General features: G+C 37.5%; 2 protein-coding genes across 2 annotated transcripts in view; one reads left to right on the top strand and one right to left on the bottom strand.

Moving 5' to 3' along the window:
* Window positions 1-376: 376 nt before the first annotated feature.
* LOC136262687 (nuclear pore complex protein Nup93-like) overlaps window positions 377-18,695 on the bottom strand; it is a 47,968-nt gene continuing 29,649 nt past the window's right edge. The window contains exons 11-23 of the mRNA XM_066057054.1: window positions 17,842-17,944; window positions 17,158-17,234; window positions 4,054-4,168; window positions 3,415-3,538; window positions 3,227-3,299; window positions 2,674-2,835; window positions 2,583-2,627; window positions 2,233-2,306; window positions 2,062-2,179; window positions 1,835-1,918; window positions 1,655-1,725; window positions 1,540-1,594; window positions 377-578 (exon numbers count right to left, since the gene is read on the bottom strand). Of these exons, the coding sequence (XP_065913126.1) occupies window positions 459-578; window positions 1,540-1,594; window positions 1,655-1,725; window positions 1,835-1,918; window positions 2,062-2,179; window positions 2,233-2,306; window positions 2,583-2,627; window positions 2,674-2,835; window positions 3,227-3,299; window positions 3,415-3,538; window positions 4,054-4,168; window positions 17,158-17,234; window positions 17,842-17,944 (1,221 nt within the window). The 3' untranslated portion in view covers window positions 377-458. The remainder of the gene's footprint in view (window positions 579-1,539; window positions 1,595-1,654; window positions 1,726-1,834; window positions 1,919-2,061; window positions 2,180-2,232; window positions 2,307-2,582; window positions 2,628-2,673; window positions 2,836-3,226; window positions 3,300-3,414; window positions 3,539-4,053; window positions 4,169-17,157; window positions 17,235-17,841; window positions 17,945-18,695) is intronic.
* Window positions 9,452-11,207, top strand: LOC136262699 (uncharacterized). The gene is made up of 5 exons (XM_066057068.1): window positions 9,452-9,581; window positions 9,635-9,686; window positions 9,778-9,893; window positions 9,947-10,070; window positions 10,494-11,207. The coding sequence occupies exons 1-5, from the start codon at window positions 9,532-9,534 to the stop codon at window positions 11,034-11,036; spliced, it is 885 nt and encodes a 294-aa protein (XP_065913140.1). The 5' UTR covers window positions 9,452-9,531; the 3' UTR covers window positions 11,037-11,207.

Genomic DNA, 18,695 nt, shown 5'->3' on the forward strand with positions numbered 1-18,695 from the left:
TTAAGGATAACACTGGAATGATTTTAAGATATTGGGCTCTGCAAGGTAATGATGACTTTCCCCGTAGTTTTACTTTCTTCGTTGTAGTTACGTATAGTTTGTTTTGTAGATTCTAATTGTAGCATTTGTTGTTATGTATTTGTCTTACATTGGTACAAATAATTTAGATCAACTATTACTGACTGGGGCAGTTAAGGTAAAAGAGTTAAGATTAGAATTTAATTCTGACAGACATAATAGTAAAGTGCTGGAAGTATCCACAAGTAATTGAGTTTAATGAGGGTGAATTATCTTATGAGTTTCAAAAAACTTCTTCGTTCAAGTGTTGGCCCGTTGAGGTTGTTTAACACACTGGTCATTCTACTGTAGTGAGAAATAAAGTTCAAGTACTTGTCATTGTGTACTTAAGTTATAATGCAATATTACAAAAAAGTACTATACAACATATACAGCACAATCTAATTCATCATGGCTTCCATTTGTACAAGTCTAGCATTAGTGTCTCCAGGCATACGATATGGGATCATGCCAGCAAATGCTATCAACTTCCTGGCCTTCTGCTGCAATCTGGTCTTGTGCTGGTAATTTCAAATAAACTGATATAAACTTATTGTTATATATAACAGTGGAACTTCATTTATCTGGGACTAAATGGTGTTGAGATAAGAACCACAAGACGCAAATTTGCACCTTGAGGCATTTATGGGCTCATGTTAATGAGCTTATCTGAAATTACGTCACAGACATAAAATGGCCGCTGTAGTGTGGGGACATTTGTAAAATTTGTATGGGCGACTATGGGAAGAAAATTTTTGAACAGCGATATCTCAGCTAAGACAGAAGATATCGAGCTCTAACCAGCAGGTATGGTTATAAATTAGCTGAAAGAATAGGAATCTAGCGTTGTTTTGAAAATCAACCGAAAATCGTTTTTACGCACTTATTGTAATGTCTTATAGCCATACCTGCTAGTTAGAGTCAATATCTTCCTTCTTGGCTGAGATATTGCCGTTCAAAAATTTTCTTCCCATAGTCGCCCATACAAATTTTACAAATGTCCCCACACTACAGCGGCCATTTTTATGTCTGTGACGTAATTTCGGATAAAACTCATAATGCACAGCTAAAATGAGATTCCACTATGTGACAAATTATTAGCTACCATACAGATACGGTAGGACCTTGACTATCCGAACCTTCAACTATCTGACCGATATGTGACTGCTCTTAGAGTATTTCATCATTAGTCTATTAGCGTAGCTGTATGTTCTATTAGAGCAGTTGAATGGAATGAATAGACTTCATTTAGTTCCACTTATCTGAACAACTTCTATGATTGAACTGACACACAGGTGTTTGGATAATGGAGGTCCTACTGTACTCTGTGTTGCTCAATACTGCCCTGATATTTTTCATTGCCACACATGCATGCATGCACGCACGCACGCATGCACGTGTACACACACATACACACACACACACACTGTCATGCTACACACCAACCACAACACCATGAAGGCAGTACTATAAGTCACTTACTGCAGACACTCCACCATCATCTCCAGTTGCTAGTCTGACTTGTGCAGCACGTGCACTACAACAAGCAACAATTAACGTCAAGGAATGACCTGTCTCTTACAAACATCAACAATACCTTAGTTCAGCATACTGAGAATGTAGAATACTCATTGTAGCTAGTAAGACATCAGGAAAACTTCTACGGACCTGGCAACACAGAAACAAGCAACCACAACAATCAATGTAAATATTATTTTGTACAATTTTAACCCTAGACATGCAGTCATACATAAACAGTACACACACGTTTATTAACCTCGTCATCATAATTTCTAAATGATGCCAACTTTAAGTCAACAGTTTCATCATTTAATGGTAGCAAGTTCAGTTGTGTGATGACCTGAAATGGAGTAAAACTATAATCTCAGTGTGATGACAGACACTTATGAATTCATTTAAATAGACATGCCTTTTTAACAAACTAATTCTAAGAGTTTCTACAAGTTGGGTAAGGCATAAGATGTGCATACAAGGGAGACATACATCCAGAGCCACTTCTAGTTGTCCAGCATGATACTGATCAAAGAACTGCATAAGATCCAATATTAGAGTGAATGTGTAGACGGTGTGTTGGCTGGCATTAGTACCAGTGATACGATATCTGTATTGGAATAAACACTCACAATTAAAAGTTACTATGTAAAACTCGTGTACCTTTCCATTAAGGTGGATGAGAGAGTCCATAGGTGGCTACGTTTAGACTGTGCAGTGTTAACTGCTGAAACAACCTTTAACAGTACCAACCACACTTCACAAATTGATACATGCAAAAGTTGTACGTACACACATGCATACATGTATCCATGCACACTCTCTCTCTCACACACACACACACACACGCACACGTACGCAAGCAAGCAAGCACGCACGCACACAAGCACGCACACATGTACACACACACATGCAAGCAAGCACGCACTCACACAACCTACACATACATATGCACACACTACACCACACACATGCATGCAAGCACGCACACGCACGCACACACACACACAAACCTGACTAAGCAGTTGTGATAATATTTGCAATACTTTTTCATGATCCTATAAATCACTCTGATAATCAATCCTCCCAATACAGTACACATACCTTAGCTAAGTCATACAAGTGTATGGCATCCTCATAACAACCTTGTTTCTCTGTGTCCTTAGCAATCTCTTTGATTATTACAGAAGTGTCCACACCAAACTTGTCTAAACAACCCGGCCTTCTACTACCATCTGGCTCCATCCTTCCCAATAGCATCTCAAACTACCAATGGTAAATAGCTTTCACATATAACCTATATCAAGTCTACCAACACATAAACCTATATACTGAACTATCTCAAAATGACACTAAGGTACACATATGCAATGTGATACCAAAGACACATGTCTGCAGTACCAGCAGCTTCAAATATACAGTAAAACATTGGCTGCTTCTAAGACAAAACACTATTTTAGTTCATGAAATACCACTTTAACATTATATCTGCATTTTGGGGACACACTGCACCTGATCACTACAAACATAACGTTGCATTGTATAAGAATATAACTTATTTGAAATCAGGATACATCTCTGACAACAATTTGAAGCGTCCAAGAGAGAGAGAGGCACTACTAGCATACCTACCATACTGTGAAGGATATTTACTTACCTCTCTACTCTCCAGTACTAAGTCACTAACACAAGTAGTGAACAAGTCTCTATCATTAGCTCCAGTAATACCACTACAATAGGAATATAACAAACAGTGCTATAAGTTATATGTACATTATAACATAATACTTAAACCACAATTAAATGGTATAACGCAGTAAAGCAGTGATATATCCATGAACATACCGTAGCAAGTAATAGTATTGGACAGCTTCTCGAGGGTCAGTCAGAGTGAATTTGCTGACATAGGTACGCACAATACGAGCAAAGTTAAGTTGTTGTATTTTTCCGGGACCATCATTATGTATAACTGTGGGGAAAGAAAGATAGTAATATCCTATAAAGGTAGTAATATCCTATAAAGATAGTAATATCCTATAAAGGTAGTAATATCCTATAAAGATAGTAATATCCTATAAAGGTAGTAATATCCTATAAAGGTAGTAATATCCTATAAAGATAGTAATATCCTATAAAGGTAGTAATATCCTATAAAGGTAGTAATATCCTATAAAGGTAGTAATATCCTATAACGTTATAAACACCTAAACACTGCATGCACGAAGCCTTTAGGCACAAGTATCAGTTGAATTTATTTGTTTGGGACATATAACAGATAAACAGATAGCTGAAGAACCAATATTACAACCTACATATGAACATATTTTTAGACAGAAAAGGCTTTTTCTTTGTGCCTTGTGGCTTAAGGGATCTCACTTTTAGAAATCTTCTCCTTCTAAAATTTCTATTTAGTACGATGTACATCAAAATACAGTGCAGTTACAACACATATTACAAATCTTGGTTACTATAGTAGCAACTCACTAGAGTGTGGTAAGACTGACTGAGTGACACTGAGTAGCTCCAGGTCATGTAGTGCAATGGCAAAGTGGACAGCATGACAACGTAATCTTTCATTACGGAATAGAAATTCAATAGCCTAGAAACATATTATAAACAGACACCCATCACATATTTTAATCTGCAACAGGATAGCATGGAGTATTCGGATGACCACCACAGGAACTATACAAATTGCCTAGTGCATAATTATTCAATACTCAACACTTCATATTCAATCCACTATTCATTGCTTACAATCCATAACACATACCAGCCAATATCCCACCCCAAAACTAAAATGGGATATGTGGATATACGAAGTGTTTTGGGTACTTGTAAAATGTAGCTGGAGACGCAGAGTTGTGAAACCTTCATGGTTTGGCTGTTTTTGATTAGATTACTTCTAAATCAGCAATATAACTGTAGCCAGATGTGACCACTTTTAAGGGTTTAAAACTGATTGTTATAATAATCAGGGTAAGTGACTGCTCTATTAGAATAAACCATTGCAAGCTGAGGGTTTAAGGTGGTGATCAAGTGGATAAAGAGTGCCCTGGTTATTAGAAATGTTATAACCTATGGACCCACTGTTGTGCAATAATAACCCACAAATATGCATGGTTAGATTAGCAATGCAGGCACGCTTTGTACTAGTGATAATTTTTGTTGAGGTGTTAGAGAATTAACAACACCTCAGTAGAAGCTCTTGTAGAATACAGAACCCTGTGTTGAACATGCCACTGTGAAATCTGCCTTGATTATGTAACAAGATGTAACTCATGCATCAAGATCAAGTGCCCATTCTACTGCTACACCTGCTAAGCAGGTTTTTTTCACAACAGCTTGTTGTAATAGGCCAAAATTCTGAATGCTAGTCATGGACAGGTTAGGGACTGTTCCCTTGTATAACCATCGCACTGCAGTTAGGTGTTTTAGCAGTACAACTGCTTTTTCCAAGCTTAAGCAAGAGTTTCGTGTGTTCTGTAGTGCCAGTGTTGACCATAATACATAGTAACATGAACACTGTTAAGAATTACTGGTTGCTAAAAGGAAGGACGATTATTGCTTTACATTTGTTATAAAACTTGTTTATCAAGACATATGGTAGTGTGTCATGCGGCCAAGAAGCCAGCACACAACACCATGAGTATATTGACAGGAAGAAAGAAAACATAATTTTCACACCTCTTTGCTGCCTTTACGAAACAAGACAATTTTTGCTGTGGACACACCTGCCAACGTCAGTACTCCACATATCAAATTTGAGCAAAATCACTTCAAGCGTCCCCAAGATACAAAAATTGTCTTAGTTTTTTCGTTTTTCTTCTTCGTTTTCGCACTTACAAAAACTGCCTTAAAACGTGAACACCACATCCCATTGCCTTGAAATTTGGCAGACAGAAGGGGGCTATAAAGGCGCATCTTGGTACCAAGCTTGGCTGGAATACGATAAACATTCATAGAGAACAGAACACCCTATAGAGAGTTCAGCTAGAAACAAATCACCCTATAGAGAGATCAGCTAGAAACAAGTTACACTGCAGAGAGTTTAGCTGGAAACATGTCACCCTGTAGAGAGATCAGTTAGAAACAAGTCACCCTATAGAAAGTTCAGCTACATTTTTTAGAGTGTTTCAGCTAGAAACAAGCCACTCTGTGAAGAGTTCAGCTATACACAATTCTCTCAGTAGAGAGATCAGCTGCGTAGAAGTAAGTTTTCCTGCAAAGAACTCAACTACATTTGAAGTCACCCTGTAGAGAGGTCAGAGAGATCAACTACATTTCAAATCACCTTGTCTCAAAACAAATCACTTTTTAGAGAGATCTGGTAAGAACAAGTCACCCTGTATAGAGAGTACAGCCAGAAAGAAGTCACCCTGTAGATAAATCAGTTAGGAACAAGTCACCCTGTAGCAAGATTAGCTTTCTAAATCACCCTGTAGAAATATCAGCTCGGAACAAATCACCCCATAGAAGGATCAATTAGAAACATGTCACCTTGTAGAGAGATCAGCTAGAATCAAGTCACCTTGCAGAGAGTTCGGCTAGAAACAAGTCACCCTGTAGAGAGATCAGCTAGAAAAAAAGTCACCCTGTAGAAAGATCAGTTAGAAATAAATCACACTGTAGAGAGATCAGATGGAATAAATTACCCTGTAGAGAGTAATATCAGCTTGATCAACCTGTAGAGAGTCCAACTACATTTCATGTCACCCTGTGGAGAGTTCAGCTACAAACAAACTCTCAGCAGTTATAAACAAATCACCCTGTAGAGAGATCAGCTAGAAACAAGAAACCCTAGAGATCAGCTCAAAAAGAAATCAGAGATCAAGTAGAAACAAATCATCCTGTAGAGAGTTCACTAGAAAGAAGTTACGCACCCTGCAGAGAAATGAGCTATATAGAAACAAGTTATCCAGTAGAGAGATCAGCTAGAAACAAGTCATCCTGTAGAGAGATCAGCTTGAAACAAGTAACCGTGTAGAGAGATCAGCTACAAACCCGTAGAAAGATCAGCTAGAAACAAGTCACCCCATAGAAGGATCAGTTAGAAACAAATCATCCTATAGAGAGATCAGATAGAATCAAGTCACTCTGTAGAGAGTTCAGCTAGAAACATGTCACCCTGTAGAGAGTTCACCTAAAAGAAAATTATCCTGTTGAAAGTTCAGCTATCTTGCAATTCTTTCTGTTAGGTTACGAGTCACTCTGTGGTGAGTTCAACTACAAACTGTTCACAATGTAGTCTAAGAGTACAGCTAAACTGCGAGTTTCCCCGTGAAATTTCAGCTACATACACATACATTTCCCTGTAGAGTATTCAGCCTGTATTAATCAACACAACTGTAATAATTACTGAATAATATTGTTAAATGTATACATGCAGACAATTAAAAATTTTTTTCGGCATTCATAGCTAATCCCAATTCCAATAGAAAAAGACAAGTTAACAGTAATGCCCAAAGCTGGCCATAGGCTGGCTTTAGGTATGAAATTACAAAAAGAAGTGATGTCTAATCAAAAACAGCCAAGCTGTAAAAAAGGGTACAGCCTCCAAAAAAGCCAGGGTGAAAAAAGATGTGAATGAAATCCAAGGTGGCGGCCAAGAAATGGCTGTGATGGTAGGTTAATGGCAAAAAACTTAATAGCGACAATTCAGGTGAATATGGATTACCTCTCTCCAAGTTTCACTAGGATTCGGCACCAAATTCACCTGAATTGTCGTTATTAATTTTTTTGCCATTAACCTACCATCACAGTCATTTCTTGGCCACCACCTTGGATTTCACATCTTTTTTACCCTGGCTTTTTTGGAGGCCGCACCCTTTTTTAGTGAAACGTGGAGGAGGCAATGCAAATTCACCTGAATTGTCGTTATTAATTTTTTTTGCCATTAACCTATCATCACAGCCATTTCTTGGCCGCCACCTTGAATTTCACATCTTTTTTCACCCTGGCTGTTTTGGAGGCCACACCCTATTTTACAGCTTGGTTGCTTTTGATTAGATAGTAATATTCTGAAACACTCTGACAACTAGTATATTTGAAGTAGGGATGCAAATAATAAAAAGTAATGAAACAAGAGATGAATGATGGTATTACAGTTAGCTTGGTGGGAAAATCCCTACATTGACAATGAGCATACTAGTCTATTACGTTTCCTAGCTACTAAAGCTTAGAAACATTGTGCAATCGTGATTACTAGCTAAGCAAGTTTCAGTTCACCAGCTCGACAACCAAATCGTGGTGCATTTGCACAATTTTTCTAAACTTTAGTAGCTAGGTGACATAATAGACTAGTATGCTCTTTGTACAGCAGGCAAGGGGTAAAAAATGCCTGCAGTAGGCTACACATTGCTGCACCTGTGCTGCACAAGGCACGCTAACCTATCATGTCAACAGTTAATAAAGTTCAGTCTTCAGTGCACATGAAAATGGCTTCAGTGAAGCGATTACTGCAAGGTACACAAGCAGCTCAATAAACAGCTTCGTGCCATGTAACACACGAAGGAAACAACCTGTTAGAAGCATTGATTAATACTACAGTTACTGAGGCAGTGATTATATAATTTCTAGGCATTGTGCAAGGAACTGTCATGATGACAGGACACAGAAAAGAGTGATTTAGGCTATTTGATACTAGCCACTGTGGCTTGCAAAGCTATCTAGTCTAGTACAAGGATAGAATGTATAAACATCAAAATTCTACAAACGTTGGGTCCCTGGATCCTTACTTCACGATAGGTTTGAGACACTGATGCCCACTAACAATCTTGGTTGATAAATAATAATCGAGTGCAGGGCCATACCTCTTAATCTATTTACTTGATCACGATGACTACACCACCTTATTATTGGTCTAGCTGCATTAATAATGCTAGCGCAATGAAAATATGAATTAGTGCTGCGTCCCCTGGTATAGGTGAAGGCTGACTCAAAGTACAGAGGATTGCAGAATCTTTGCAATACAGGAAGTCACCAGAAACGTGACCTATCAAAGTTGTGGTGACGAATTTCAAAGTTGATGGATCACGTTTTTCGGTTAGTGCTTTATGGTTTTGTTGCAAACATTCTGCAAACCTCTGTATTCTAATACAGCAGTCACCCTAATAGAACAGTCACATGTGTATAGTTGTGATGTAACAAAAAAAATCAAACAATCTAGTAATATTGAAAATTATATAGATGAATGATGGTATTACAACATACTGTAGCTTGGTGAGAAAATCCCTACTTTGGCATTGAACAAAATTGTTACTATGTGCGCAGCACTAGATCCCCAGGTACCAGATCCTTGGTCCCCAGGTCCACTCTTTTTACCTACTCATCTATATCATCTATGCCATGACGGACCAACAAGTTAACAGCGTGTTCAGCGAACCCAGATATGGATTTTAATGCTTGTCCTTGCATTGTACCTTGAGTAAATAGTGGAACAAGCAGCTGCTTATGTGTTTTGGTTCCATAAGCACGTTTTCTGAACTTTACTGGTTCATAAATTGCCAGTAGCTTGGCGTATTTACAACAAGGTAGAAATCAATGTAGTTCCCAGTGCTGCTTTAAAAACTCGGATATCCCTATATGACAAATAACTTTTTGTGTCCCTGGAGGTGCATTCTCAAATTTTTTTTATAATTTTTTACACGTAATGGTTTCTCTACATTTTAATGGCTAACCATAGCATCCAATAGTTGAGCAAATGCTATTAAAATATCCATTTAAGTACACCTCTGTTGTTACAGTGGTTATTTAGTAGCTCAATGAATAACCCTTCCATTACTAATAATTTTAGGCTAATAGAGTTAAGCAAGCCCACTATATACACCTCAGTTAACTAAACTAACAACTCCTACACATATATACCACCCAATGTCTCATCCTAAAACCAAACAAAGGACTATTGTTCTTTAGTTCTATTGCATTGGTGTGAAACAAACTTGAGTCTCTCTGATTGTCAATATGAAGTTAACAGTGGCTCTTCTCATTGTAGCAGGAATGTTTAAATTAAGGTAGGAATATTGTAATAATAATAATAATTGTAGTTAATGTGAATATTTTAAAGCCAAGCTACAGTACCAGGTCTAAAAGAAAGACTACTACCAACTGTCAGCAAGGTAATACATTAAATGGCATATAGTTCCATATATGGGGAGAATACTTAACAAAATACATCCACTGCATAAGGAAAAATATTGCCTTCTACAGCGTTCCACTACTCCTACTAAACAGTGTACTAGTGATAATGAAGCAGAGAGTTTCTACAATGAAACTAATCCCACAGTAATTTGGATATGCAAGGGTAAAGTATGGACTCCATTTGAGTAAGTTAACTACAGAGTATACAAGTTAACAGGATGTCACATAATATATACAGGATGTCACCATCCATTGGGAAAACTAAGGATGTTAGTGCTGCAAGCTGTAAACAAATAATAGATGCATTACCTACTGATGAATGTCCTGCTAAAAGTGGAGTGTATTGGATACAGTTTATGCAGGTGTGTGATTTACAGATAAGCTTGTTTTAGTAGAGTATTTGGGCCTTCAGGGTCAAAAACAGGGACCTTCATGGACCTGGGCTGTTACATGCATTCAACATAACTTCTGCATGCTACCACTTGCGTATGGAGTGAGAGATATGCAAGCCATATAAGTTTGCAAGTAACTTGCAATGAAGTTTGGGATGGACAACTGGGCGTCCTGGCTATTAGAACCTTATAACTTATAAAGCCATTGTTGTGTAATACTAACCCACAATATGCATAGATAAGCAATGAGTACTAGGAAGTAGTGAAACAAGGGAGGTCACCTACCCTGCAGATATGCTAGTGGACTGATACCCATTACTGAAAACATTAGATCAATGAAGCCATACAATTACATCTTCTTAGATCCATTTATCACTTGCGTATTTTCTGCAGATCTACTGTGACATGACAACTGATGGTGGAGGATGGACTCTTGTTTGGCAACATACTTACATGAAATACAGAACCCTGAATGCAAACATGTTTTACTACTCCAACTATAGTCAACCTTGTGTCAAGGATGCTAGCCATCAGGAATGGTGTAATGTGCCTAACAAAACTCGTTTCAATCCCACTGAACAAATGATAGTAGCATATCACAAAGGAACAATAATTTATGCATATAAAGGTTATTTCAATCGTAATATTGATTACCACTGGACTGGAGGTATACTACTTGATGCTAAAAGGGTGATAGATCAGTGTATACATCAAAACGGAATACCACCTCAACCATCCATCCACCACACTGGAATATTCGGTCTCACCTTTGATAAACTTACTCCTTACATTTTTCATGTTGACTGTGATACCTATCATCAGGGATCTACACTGACAAGCCCAAGAGAGTGTCGATGGTACAATTGTCACCTCCCATCTTATATTTCCAGCAGACCAACTGCCACTGATATGACTATGGCTATATTAGTCCGCTAACTGTTAATGAGTGACTTTAGCTGAACTATTTACTACTGCTACCCCATTAACTACAGTATGTAGTGTAGTGTTGTGTGTAGGTCATTTTCTCCATAATCTGCATTGGACCATTTATTAGTCGATTTTTTTAAAGCTACATATTTCACATAATTTAAATACGTATAATAGTGATGAATGAGTCAGGTGGAATATAAATATCAAAAGTGGTATAAAATCAGATCATTGTCAAAAACTCAATCCATTATTGGATAGAACTAATCCTCTATCGTGATAAAAATTGGTCGAAATTTCTTAAAGTGACATGTAAGTACCATATTTCCTTGGATAAATGCCGGACCTTTAATAGTCACCACATTTGAATAGTGGCCAAATGCCACCCTTGAATAAATGTTGTGGCTCTTGCTTGAATCCATAGTGCAAGATTGTTCTAAGGACTTCTGCTTACCCTTGGGTGCAACAGTATTATTCAGTAATATTTTCTGTAAGGAAAGTGCAATAGTTGTTCTACATCATGTATCTGGAGGCCATAGCTTTCTTCTGCTGTTCCCTTTTAGTGCACATCATGCTAACTCCACCATACTATTAATAGGTTGTGTTTGATATACTGAATGGTCACTGCACGTAAGAGCTGCTTTACACTATAAATGGTGCCCTCAAATAGTGGCCACTCTTGAATAGTAGCCACATTAATTTTCAACATTAAACAGTAGCCACAGTGTTTAACAAAGTATTATACATAGACATATGTGACCCGCTGAGCAAAACCAGCCATTTTCATACATCCATTTTATTGCTTATCCGTTATGTATAGTACCAAACGAGTGGATAGCCAAAGTTTCAGCCTTTTGTGATGAATAGTGTTGGAGTTATAGCGCTAGACAGTTGGAACAGGAAAAACAGCAACAATACGGCAAATAAATTACAAGCGCTTAATTTAATCGGTCATAACTCATGACTGAACAAGTTATGAAGACGGGGTTTGGCTCAATCTGTTCACCATGAACTGGCACATCGATCAAGGTATAGTGGTTTCCATGCATTTCTCCGTGTGGAAAAGAAGGCCATTTCAACAATTAAATGACAATGGTAAACTTTATTTCTACCGCATTGTAAATAAACGTCCATAACTTACGTACTGTATATTGTACAAACACGAAATAAAGCTTTTCTTACTCCCAATGAACAGAAGAATCTGGTAGTATATAGGTTTTATTGATTTTAAAAGTACATACCGAAGCGATTAAAATGTAAGTAAAATTTTTATGTAGCATGCATGTTTTTATCCAGTTTATTTCAATACGTTTTTATAGCAAAGTAGAATTTTGCGAAAACGGTCGGTTTTTGCTCAGTGGGTCACATATAGTTGCTAGTATAATTCTAAACAATAAAACTATTGAGATAAGACACAAATGATGGTATTGCAACATAGCTCTGTGGGAAAATTCCTACATTAATGTCAAAATAATTATTTAGTTCAGTGCCAAATTAAGCAGGGATTTTCCCACAGAGGTATGTTGTAATAACATCATTCATCTCTCATCTCACTAGTTTTTATTGTTTAGATTTGACTTCATTTTAATATACTTAGTAGGGGATCATGCAGAACTAGGCTTTTCCAGCCAAAAATATCATCCTAAACCAGCCTCAATTTCTCTTCATGACAACTTGGCAGTATTGGTTGGGCACAGCCAAGCCCAAAAATGTCTTCAAATCAACCCCAAACCCTTCCAAACTATTTCTATGGAATTTGTATTCTGACTAGCTGATGCCTTCAGCCAAGCATAACTCAACAATGGATATAACTACAGGCTTGATTTCTTCACTTTTCAACATCGCTTCGTCCAGAGATGTGCCTTTTCACTAGTACTGTTTAAGTAGGGACCGTCTAGAAAATTTTGCAAATTCCACCTTAAACATCACCCTAGAGACATTTTACGCAACAAAAATTACCTTTACGGAACAAATATATAAAAATAGCATTAAATATAACAAAACACTTACAGGTGGCCAGGTATAGAATTTTTTAAAATTGCCAAAATTCGTATTTTAGTCTCACTGCCTCACTGACCAGTCGCAAAGCTAGAGGCCAAACAAAGCAGGGAATGGCCAGCATTTTACGCCACAATAACAAACTCACCAGTGGGATGTACCTTTTGGGGTTCCGACGAGTGTAGGCTCTCTGCGCCTTTTATCTTCAATCAGACTGCTTGTCTTCTTCTTCATCCAACGAAACCATATTGAGGTGTTAATTTTAGAGGTGTACCGATATAAGAAACTAAACCGATCCGATACCGATAAGAGATTAATCATTTTGAAACCGATACGATACCGATCCAATATACCGATATAACTAAGTGTAGCTATTTATATTTGAGGAACCACATATGCTTTATTTTTAACTACTGAAGACAGTCTTAAGATTATTGGCTACGCTTTGGTTACCCATGGTGGTGTGGCCTCTATTGACAACTCAGACTATAAGGCATCCACAAATATTTTAATACATGTCCCTGCCAAGATTAGTCCGGATTACTGAGATGGCTGGTTGTTTTATGCTGTGCTCTTGGTTCATCTTATTGCTGTTTTCCCAGGCTCATCACTATGAGTGTTTGTTGTATGATTGGTAAGCTTTGTGACAACAAAACAGTGATTATGCATGCACTTAGATGGCTTCATGTGGCATACCACTTTTAGACGAGGAAGATAACAACTGTTTCCTACCCATGTTAGCTAAATAATAGGGTTTATAATGTGGCTTGATCATTGGACAGTGTCCTCAAGATAGTTCAGTTGTATATCGGTATATCATATCGGTACATCATATTGGTTTTTAGCAGCAATATTGGCTCCCACCGATATAGTAGAAATTTCTATATCGGCCACCGATACAATATGTATCGGTATATCGGTACACCTCTAGTTAATTTTCCACATCAATACTTTCTTTCAGCAACATATAAAGACGTCACAGAATTATTTTAGAGCTGGATTTCAGAAGCGCTTCAGTCCCAGTGTTATACTAGCTTGATATCTGCAAGTTCGTGATTGGGATCCCATTTACGATAAGTTCATGACCACGCTCATCAATTAAAAATCTAGGTGGACTAATAGTGATAGGGAGTACGGAGACCACACCTCATAACAATGTAGCTGTTTACTTAACAGTAAACAAGATGACCTCACCCCTTACTGGTCTAGCTAGCTGCACACCTCTTGGCTGACTCGAGATATACTCTAATACAACAGTCACCTAATACAACAGTCATGTGTGATATTCTATTCGAACAGTCACTAGTTACATTGTAGCTAGCAAAACAAACTAGTATTTTAAAAATTGTTAATTTAAAAATGAAGTAGGGATCTATGCAATAAAAAGTAGTGAAACAAGAGATGAATGATGGTATTACAGCATAGCTCAGTGGGAAAGTCCCTACTTTGGCACATTAGCTATAACAGGCACGGTTTAGTTGCTTGCATATCTTAGCAGATATTTCATTCTGTGAACACTGGCAAATTGTTAGTTTCTCATGTGTTTGAGTTTAACGAACTGTTCCAGATGACAGGTGGATAAGAACTTGTTCTTAGCCTTCTCACAGGTCCCTAGTGGGATAGCACTCACAGTGAATTAGTGTCTTAGCAAAGAAGAACAGGGACGGGCTGATTATAGTTGGCATGTTTAGCTAATCGCTTTCGTTTCTTGATGCCTGCTTTGTGTGTAAGTTCTTTGTACTAAGGTCTTTCATTCTGTACTGACCTGTATGCCCAGCTTGTTACAATTGAGATTGGTTGCTTAGGAACTTTACACTTGCAATGCTGGCCAATGTATCTTGTGCATGCAAGTTACCATCCAGAGCTATTAAGTCACTGTTTGATCAAGCTGCCAGAACTGCAATATCCTGCTCATACAGAATTTCAATGCTTGCTCCTGAGAACTGTGGGATCTGTCAGATCTGTTAAACCTAATAATTGATGTAAGTGTGTGTGTTTTGTTTCTTTGTGTGTGTGTGCGTGCGTGCGTGCGTGCGTGCGTGCGTGCGTGCGTGCGTGCGTGCGCCTTACCGGGGCTCCAGCTGCTTTAAAGCTTCTTGGTACCCCTGGGTTTAGGCCCATTATTTATTTCCTGTACACTTGTCTTAAACCATAAGATGTATAAATCAATCAATTAAATTAATTGTTGTAGAATATCTGTACACCAATCTATGTGCAACATTACAGCTTATGTTCAATGAAAAAATTGATGGCATCTTCTTTGATTGACTTCCCACAGCTACATCAAGTCATCTTTATGAAACAAACTAGTTACGTAGATTGATCACCAGTTCTATAAAAAGAACAGAAACAAGTATAAGAAAAAATTAGGAATTTTAAACTAGAATAGATAGAATATAGTGCACTAATAAAAACTACTGAAACAAGCTATATTATGACAGCAAATTGCTGTAACAAAAGAAGTGAATATCCATACTGTGGAAATGTACAGTATGGATAATCACTTCCTTTGTTACAGCATTTGGCTATCATAATAAACCAACTCAAACTTGTTACAGTACTTTTTATTGGTGCACTATATTCTAGTTGATCCCTACTCTAGTTCAAAATTCCTAATTTTTTCTTATACTTGTTTTAATATACTTAGTTTGTTTCATTTTTCGCTATAACTACATTTACAGTTATGATATGTACACACAACTGCTTGTGATTACTAAGGTAGACAAAATTGGATCCCAGGCTGTGTGGTTCCTCAGGGACTTGCCTAGACTGTAAGCTGTCTGTGGATCAAGTCAACACCTGGTATGGGTTTCTTTCTTTTTTCTGTATTTAACAGTTTTAATAACATGTTTCTGACTCCCTGCTACACAAACTATCAGTAGCCTTCTTTACAGGTCCCTAGTGGGATAATGACTAATAAAACTTCATCAATGATCACCACTCAGTAGCTCAGGTAAATAATTGTTGGTTGATTTAGACACTTGTTAATAAGAGACTTGTTTACTGTTACTGTTTTGGTAAGGACTTTATGGGAAGCTATTTTAAGTGTAGCCACAAACGGTGGTATTTCACTAATATATGTACAAGTATAAGGAAAAAATAGGATTTTAAGTTCGATTAGGGATCATAGAAAAAAGTAGGGAAACAAGGGAGGTCGCCTACACCTGCAGATATACTAGTGAACTTTAAACTCTATACCCAAGACTGAATTAGGGATTAAATGTTCACTAGTATATCTGCAGGTGTAGGCAACTTCCCTTGTTTCCCTACTTATGATCCCTAATTGAACTATTTTTCCTTATGTTTACTTTTTTGTAACATTACTGTGACTGGTGAACCCACACATACCACATCAAAGAAAAGGATGACGCCAGAGTCTGAATGCACTCCCCAGTTATCAATAACTGGATCAAAAGTGAAACTACACTTCGAAGCTATGCTTCGCTTCAGCTTTGTTCAGCTCATTATACAGCGCTACTAACGAAGACCAGTATCAGAAACGCCTCTGCAATCAATGCAGTCACCACAAAAAATACGGACAATTCCCGTCTACAAATAGGAAGCCATGCATTGCGCTGTCGTGTATCACGCTACCGTGAATCGACACCTTAGGCAGTCAGAAAAAAGAAATGAGAGGACAAAGGTAAGTCCATGATGCGTGCATTGTACATACTGTGGTATTCTAAAAGGCACATTTCGGGACGAAGTAACATCAAACAGTGAAAAAATCAAACCTGTAGCCTTAACTATTATTGAGTTATGCTTGCCTGAAGGCTGTTAGTCAGTAGAAAATTCCTATATTTATATATATATATATATATATATTTTAAAATCCTGTAACAATCTATTGGAAGCATTTAGGGTCGTATTGAAGGCACTTTTGGGCTTGGTTACACCTAACCAATACTGCCAAACCATCAGGATGGTATTGTGAAGCTGGTGATTTTTTGGCCAGAAAGACCCAAACCTCCGGATACCTAAAAAAAAACTACCGTACTGTATGATACCACAGTTTGCTGTGGTATGCAGCACTTTTGATATTCATCACAGGTATAGTATCATCTCCATGGTTACAATCAATAACCACAATGAAATAAAATATCTACACAAACACAAAATAAACATCACTTACTGATTCAAACTGTTGAGACAGTAACAACACTTGGAAGTAGAGGTATGGATTATGTGTAGCATTGAAGTGACCCTCTCCTGAAATAGTAACCAATTTAATAGTGAGGGACCAATATATTAGGCTTACAATGGACTTCATACAAACACTAAACCATGATTATCTATGTACTCCCACAGAGTGACTGTTCTATTAGAATATTTTGTCAACAGCTATATGTTCTATTAGAGTAATTGAACCTGTATAAGGAATGGGCTTCATTTATATCCAAACAAAGCATTGTGATTAAGATTATTATACATCTGAAGCTTCTTGCAAGAAAGCTACTTAGAAGTTTCAAAGCTTTGCTGATTATGTCATGTTAGTACTTACATAACTGATGGGTAAACACTCACACTTTGTGTTGCAGCTGTAGCACAGGCTCTAGTACAACTGCTTAGACTGCAAATATACCAACAATAGTTCCATGCTTCCAGAAACACGTAGCTTTTTATTGATTAGACATGTCAGTATCCATGGTTACAAAGCTTAGGAGAAATAAACTACCTTCGAAGGAAACCTCCAAAGTTTCTGAAGCTTTGTTCCAGCCCCAATAACACAAGTTCAGGAAAACAGGGGCATGCCCACAGCCAGCCTATAGCTGTCTGGTCTGAAAACTACAGTATGACTTCCATTTTATCTACTCACCATAATCTTCCAGTAACAGCTTCTGTAGTTGAAATAGTGTAAGAGTGTCAGAAGACTTGCTAGCAGGCACCATAGCTCCTTGGTCAAAGTGCAGCTGACTTAGCTGTGTGTGTGCATGGAAAAAATATGATCACATTAAGATTCACCTGTTACCTATAGATTGGTGTTGTATTAGTGTCCATTAAATGACTCCACACTAAAGACTAGCTCAATTACAAACCTCTTCATCAGTATGGCGCAACTACATCACTATTCACTGCTATTACCACATATATTTTAAGCACTAGGATTATCTAAAATCAAATCAGCTATTATCAAAATAAAAGTGACTGTTGTATTAGAGTATTTTGTTAACAGTTGATGTGAGAAAGTGTGTGTTGTATTAGAGTGTTAGAACAGAGTTGTGTATGAACAGTCCGAACATTTTTTGTGATTAAATGGTACACAGGTAGAGGCCTCACTGTATCATTCATGCTTTTATGGTGACAACCAGTCAAGCTAAATATTCAAACTATGCAGGTTCTAGCTGAGAGAGTCAGACGGCTCTTACTTTCACAGCATTCTCATAGAATGTTCACCTAAATATGTGTATGAGCCACTAGTGTAGGAGCTTGTGTGGTTCACTTACCCGACCCTTAAGTTACTACTTGGGGGTTCAGGTTCTACTTAAAGATACAATACTTAGTTATCCACTACCCAAACACTTCAATGCAAAAGTGACTATTCAATTATAGCAATATCTATCCAGGTGTCTGTTCTATTAGAGTAGATATAAGTTGTTTTATAGCAAAGTTCTGTGCATAAATAAAAGGGCTGTTTACTAGGATACATTAGTTTATCTAAACACTTCAAAC

Source organism: Dysidea avara, chromosome 8, assembly GCF_963678975.1.
Source record: "Dysidea avara chromosome 8, odDysAvar1.4, whole genome shotgun sequence".
Classification (NCBI taxonomy): domain Eukaryota; kingdom Metazoa; phylum Porifera; class Demospongiae; order Dictyoceratida; family Dysideidae; genus Dysidea; species Dysidea avara.

Coding starts and splice junctions, on each gene's coding strand:
- LOC136262699 (XM_066057068.1), top strand. CDS start 9,532: ATGAAGTTAACAGTGGCTCTTCTCATTGTAGCAGGAATGTTTAAATTA. Junction 9,582..9,634: donor GCAGGAATGTTTAAATTAAG/GTAGGAATATTG, acceptor AATATTTTAAAG/CCAAGCTACAGTACCAGGTC. Junction 9,894..9,946: donor AAAGTATGGACTCCATTTGA/GTAAGTTAACTA, acceptor TAATATATACAG/GATGTCACCATCCATTGGGA.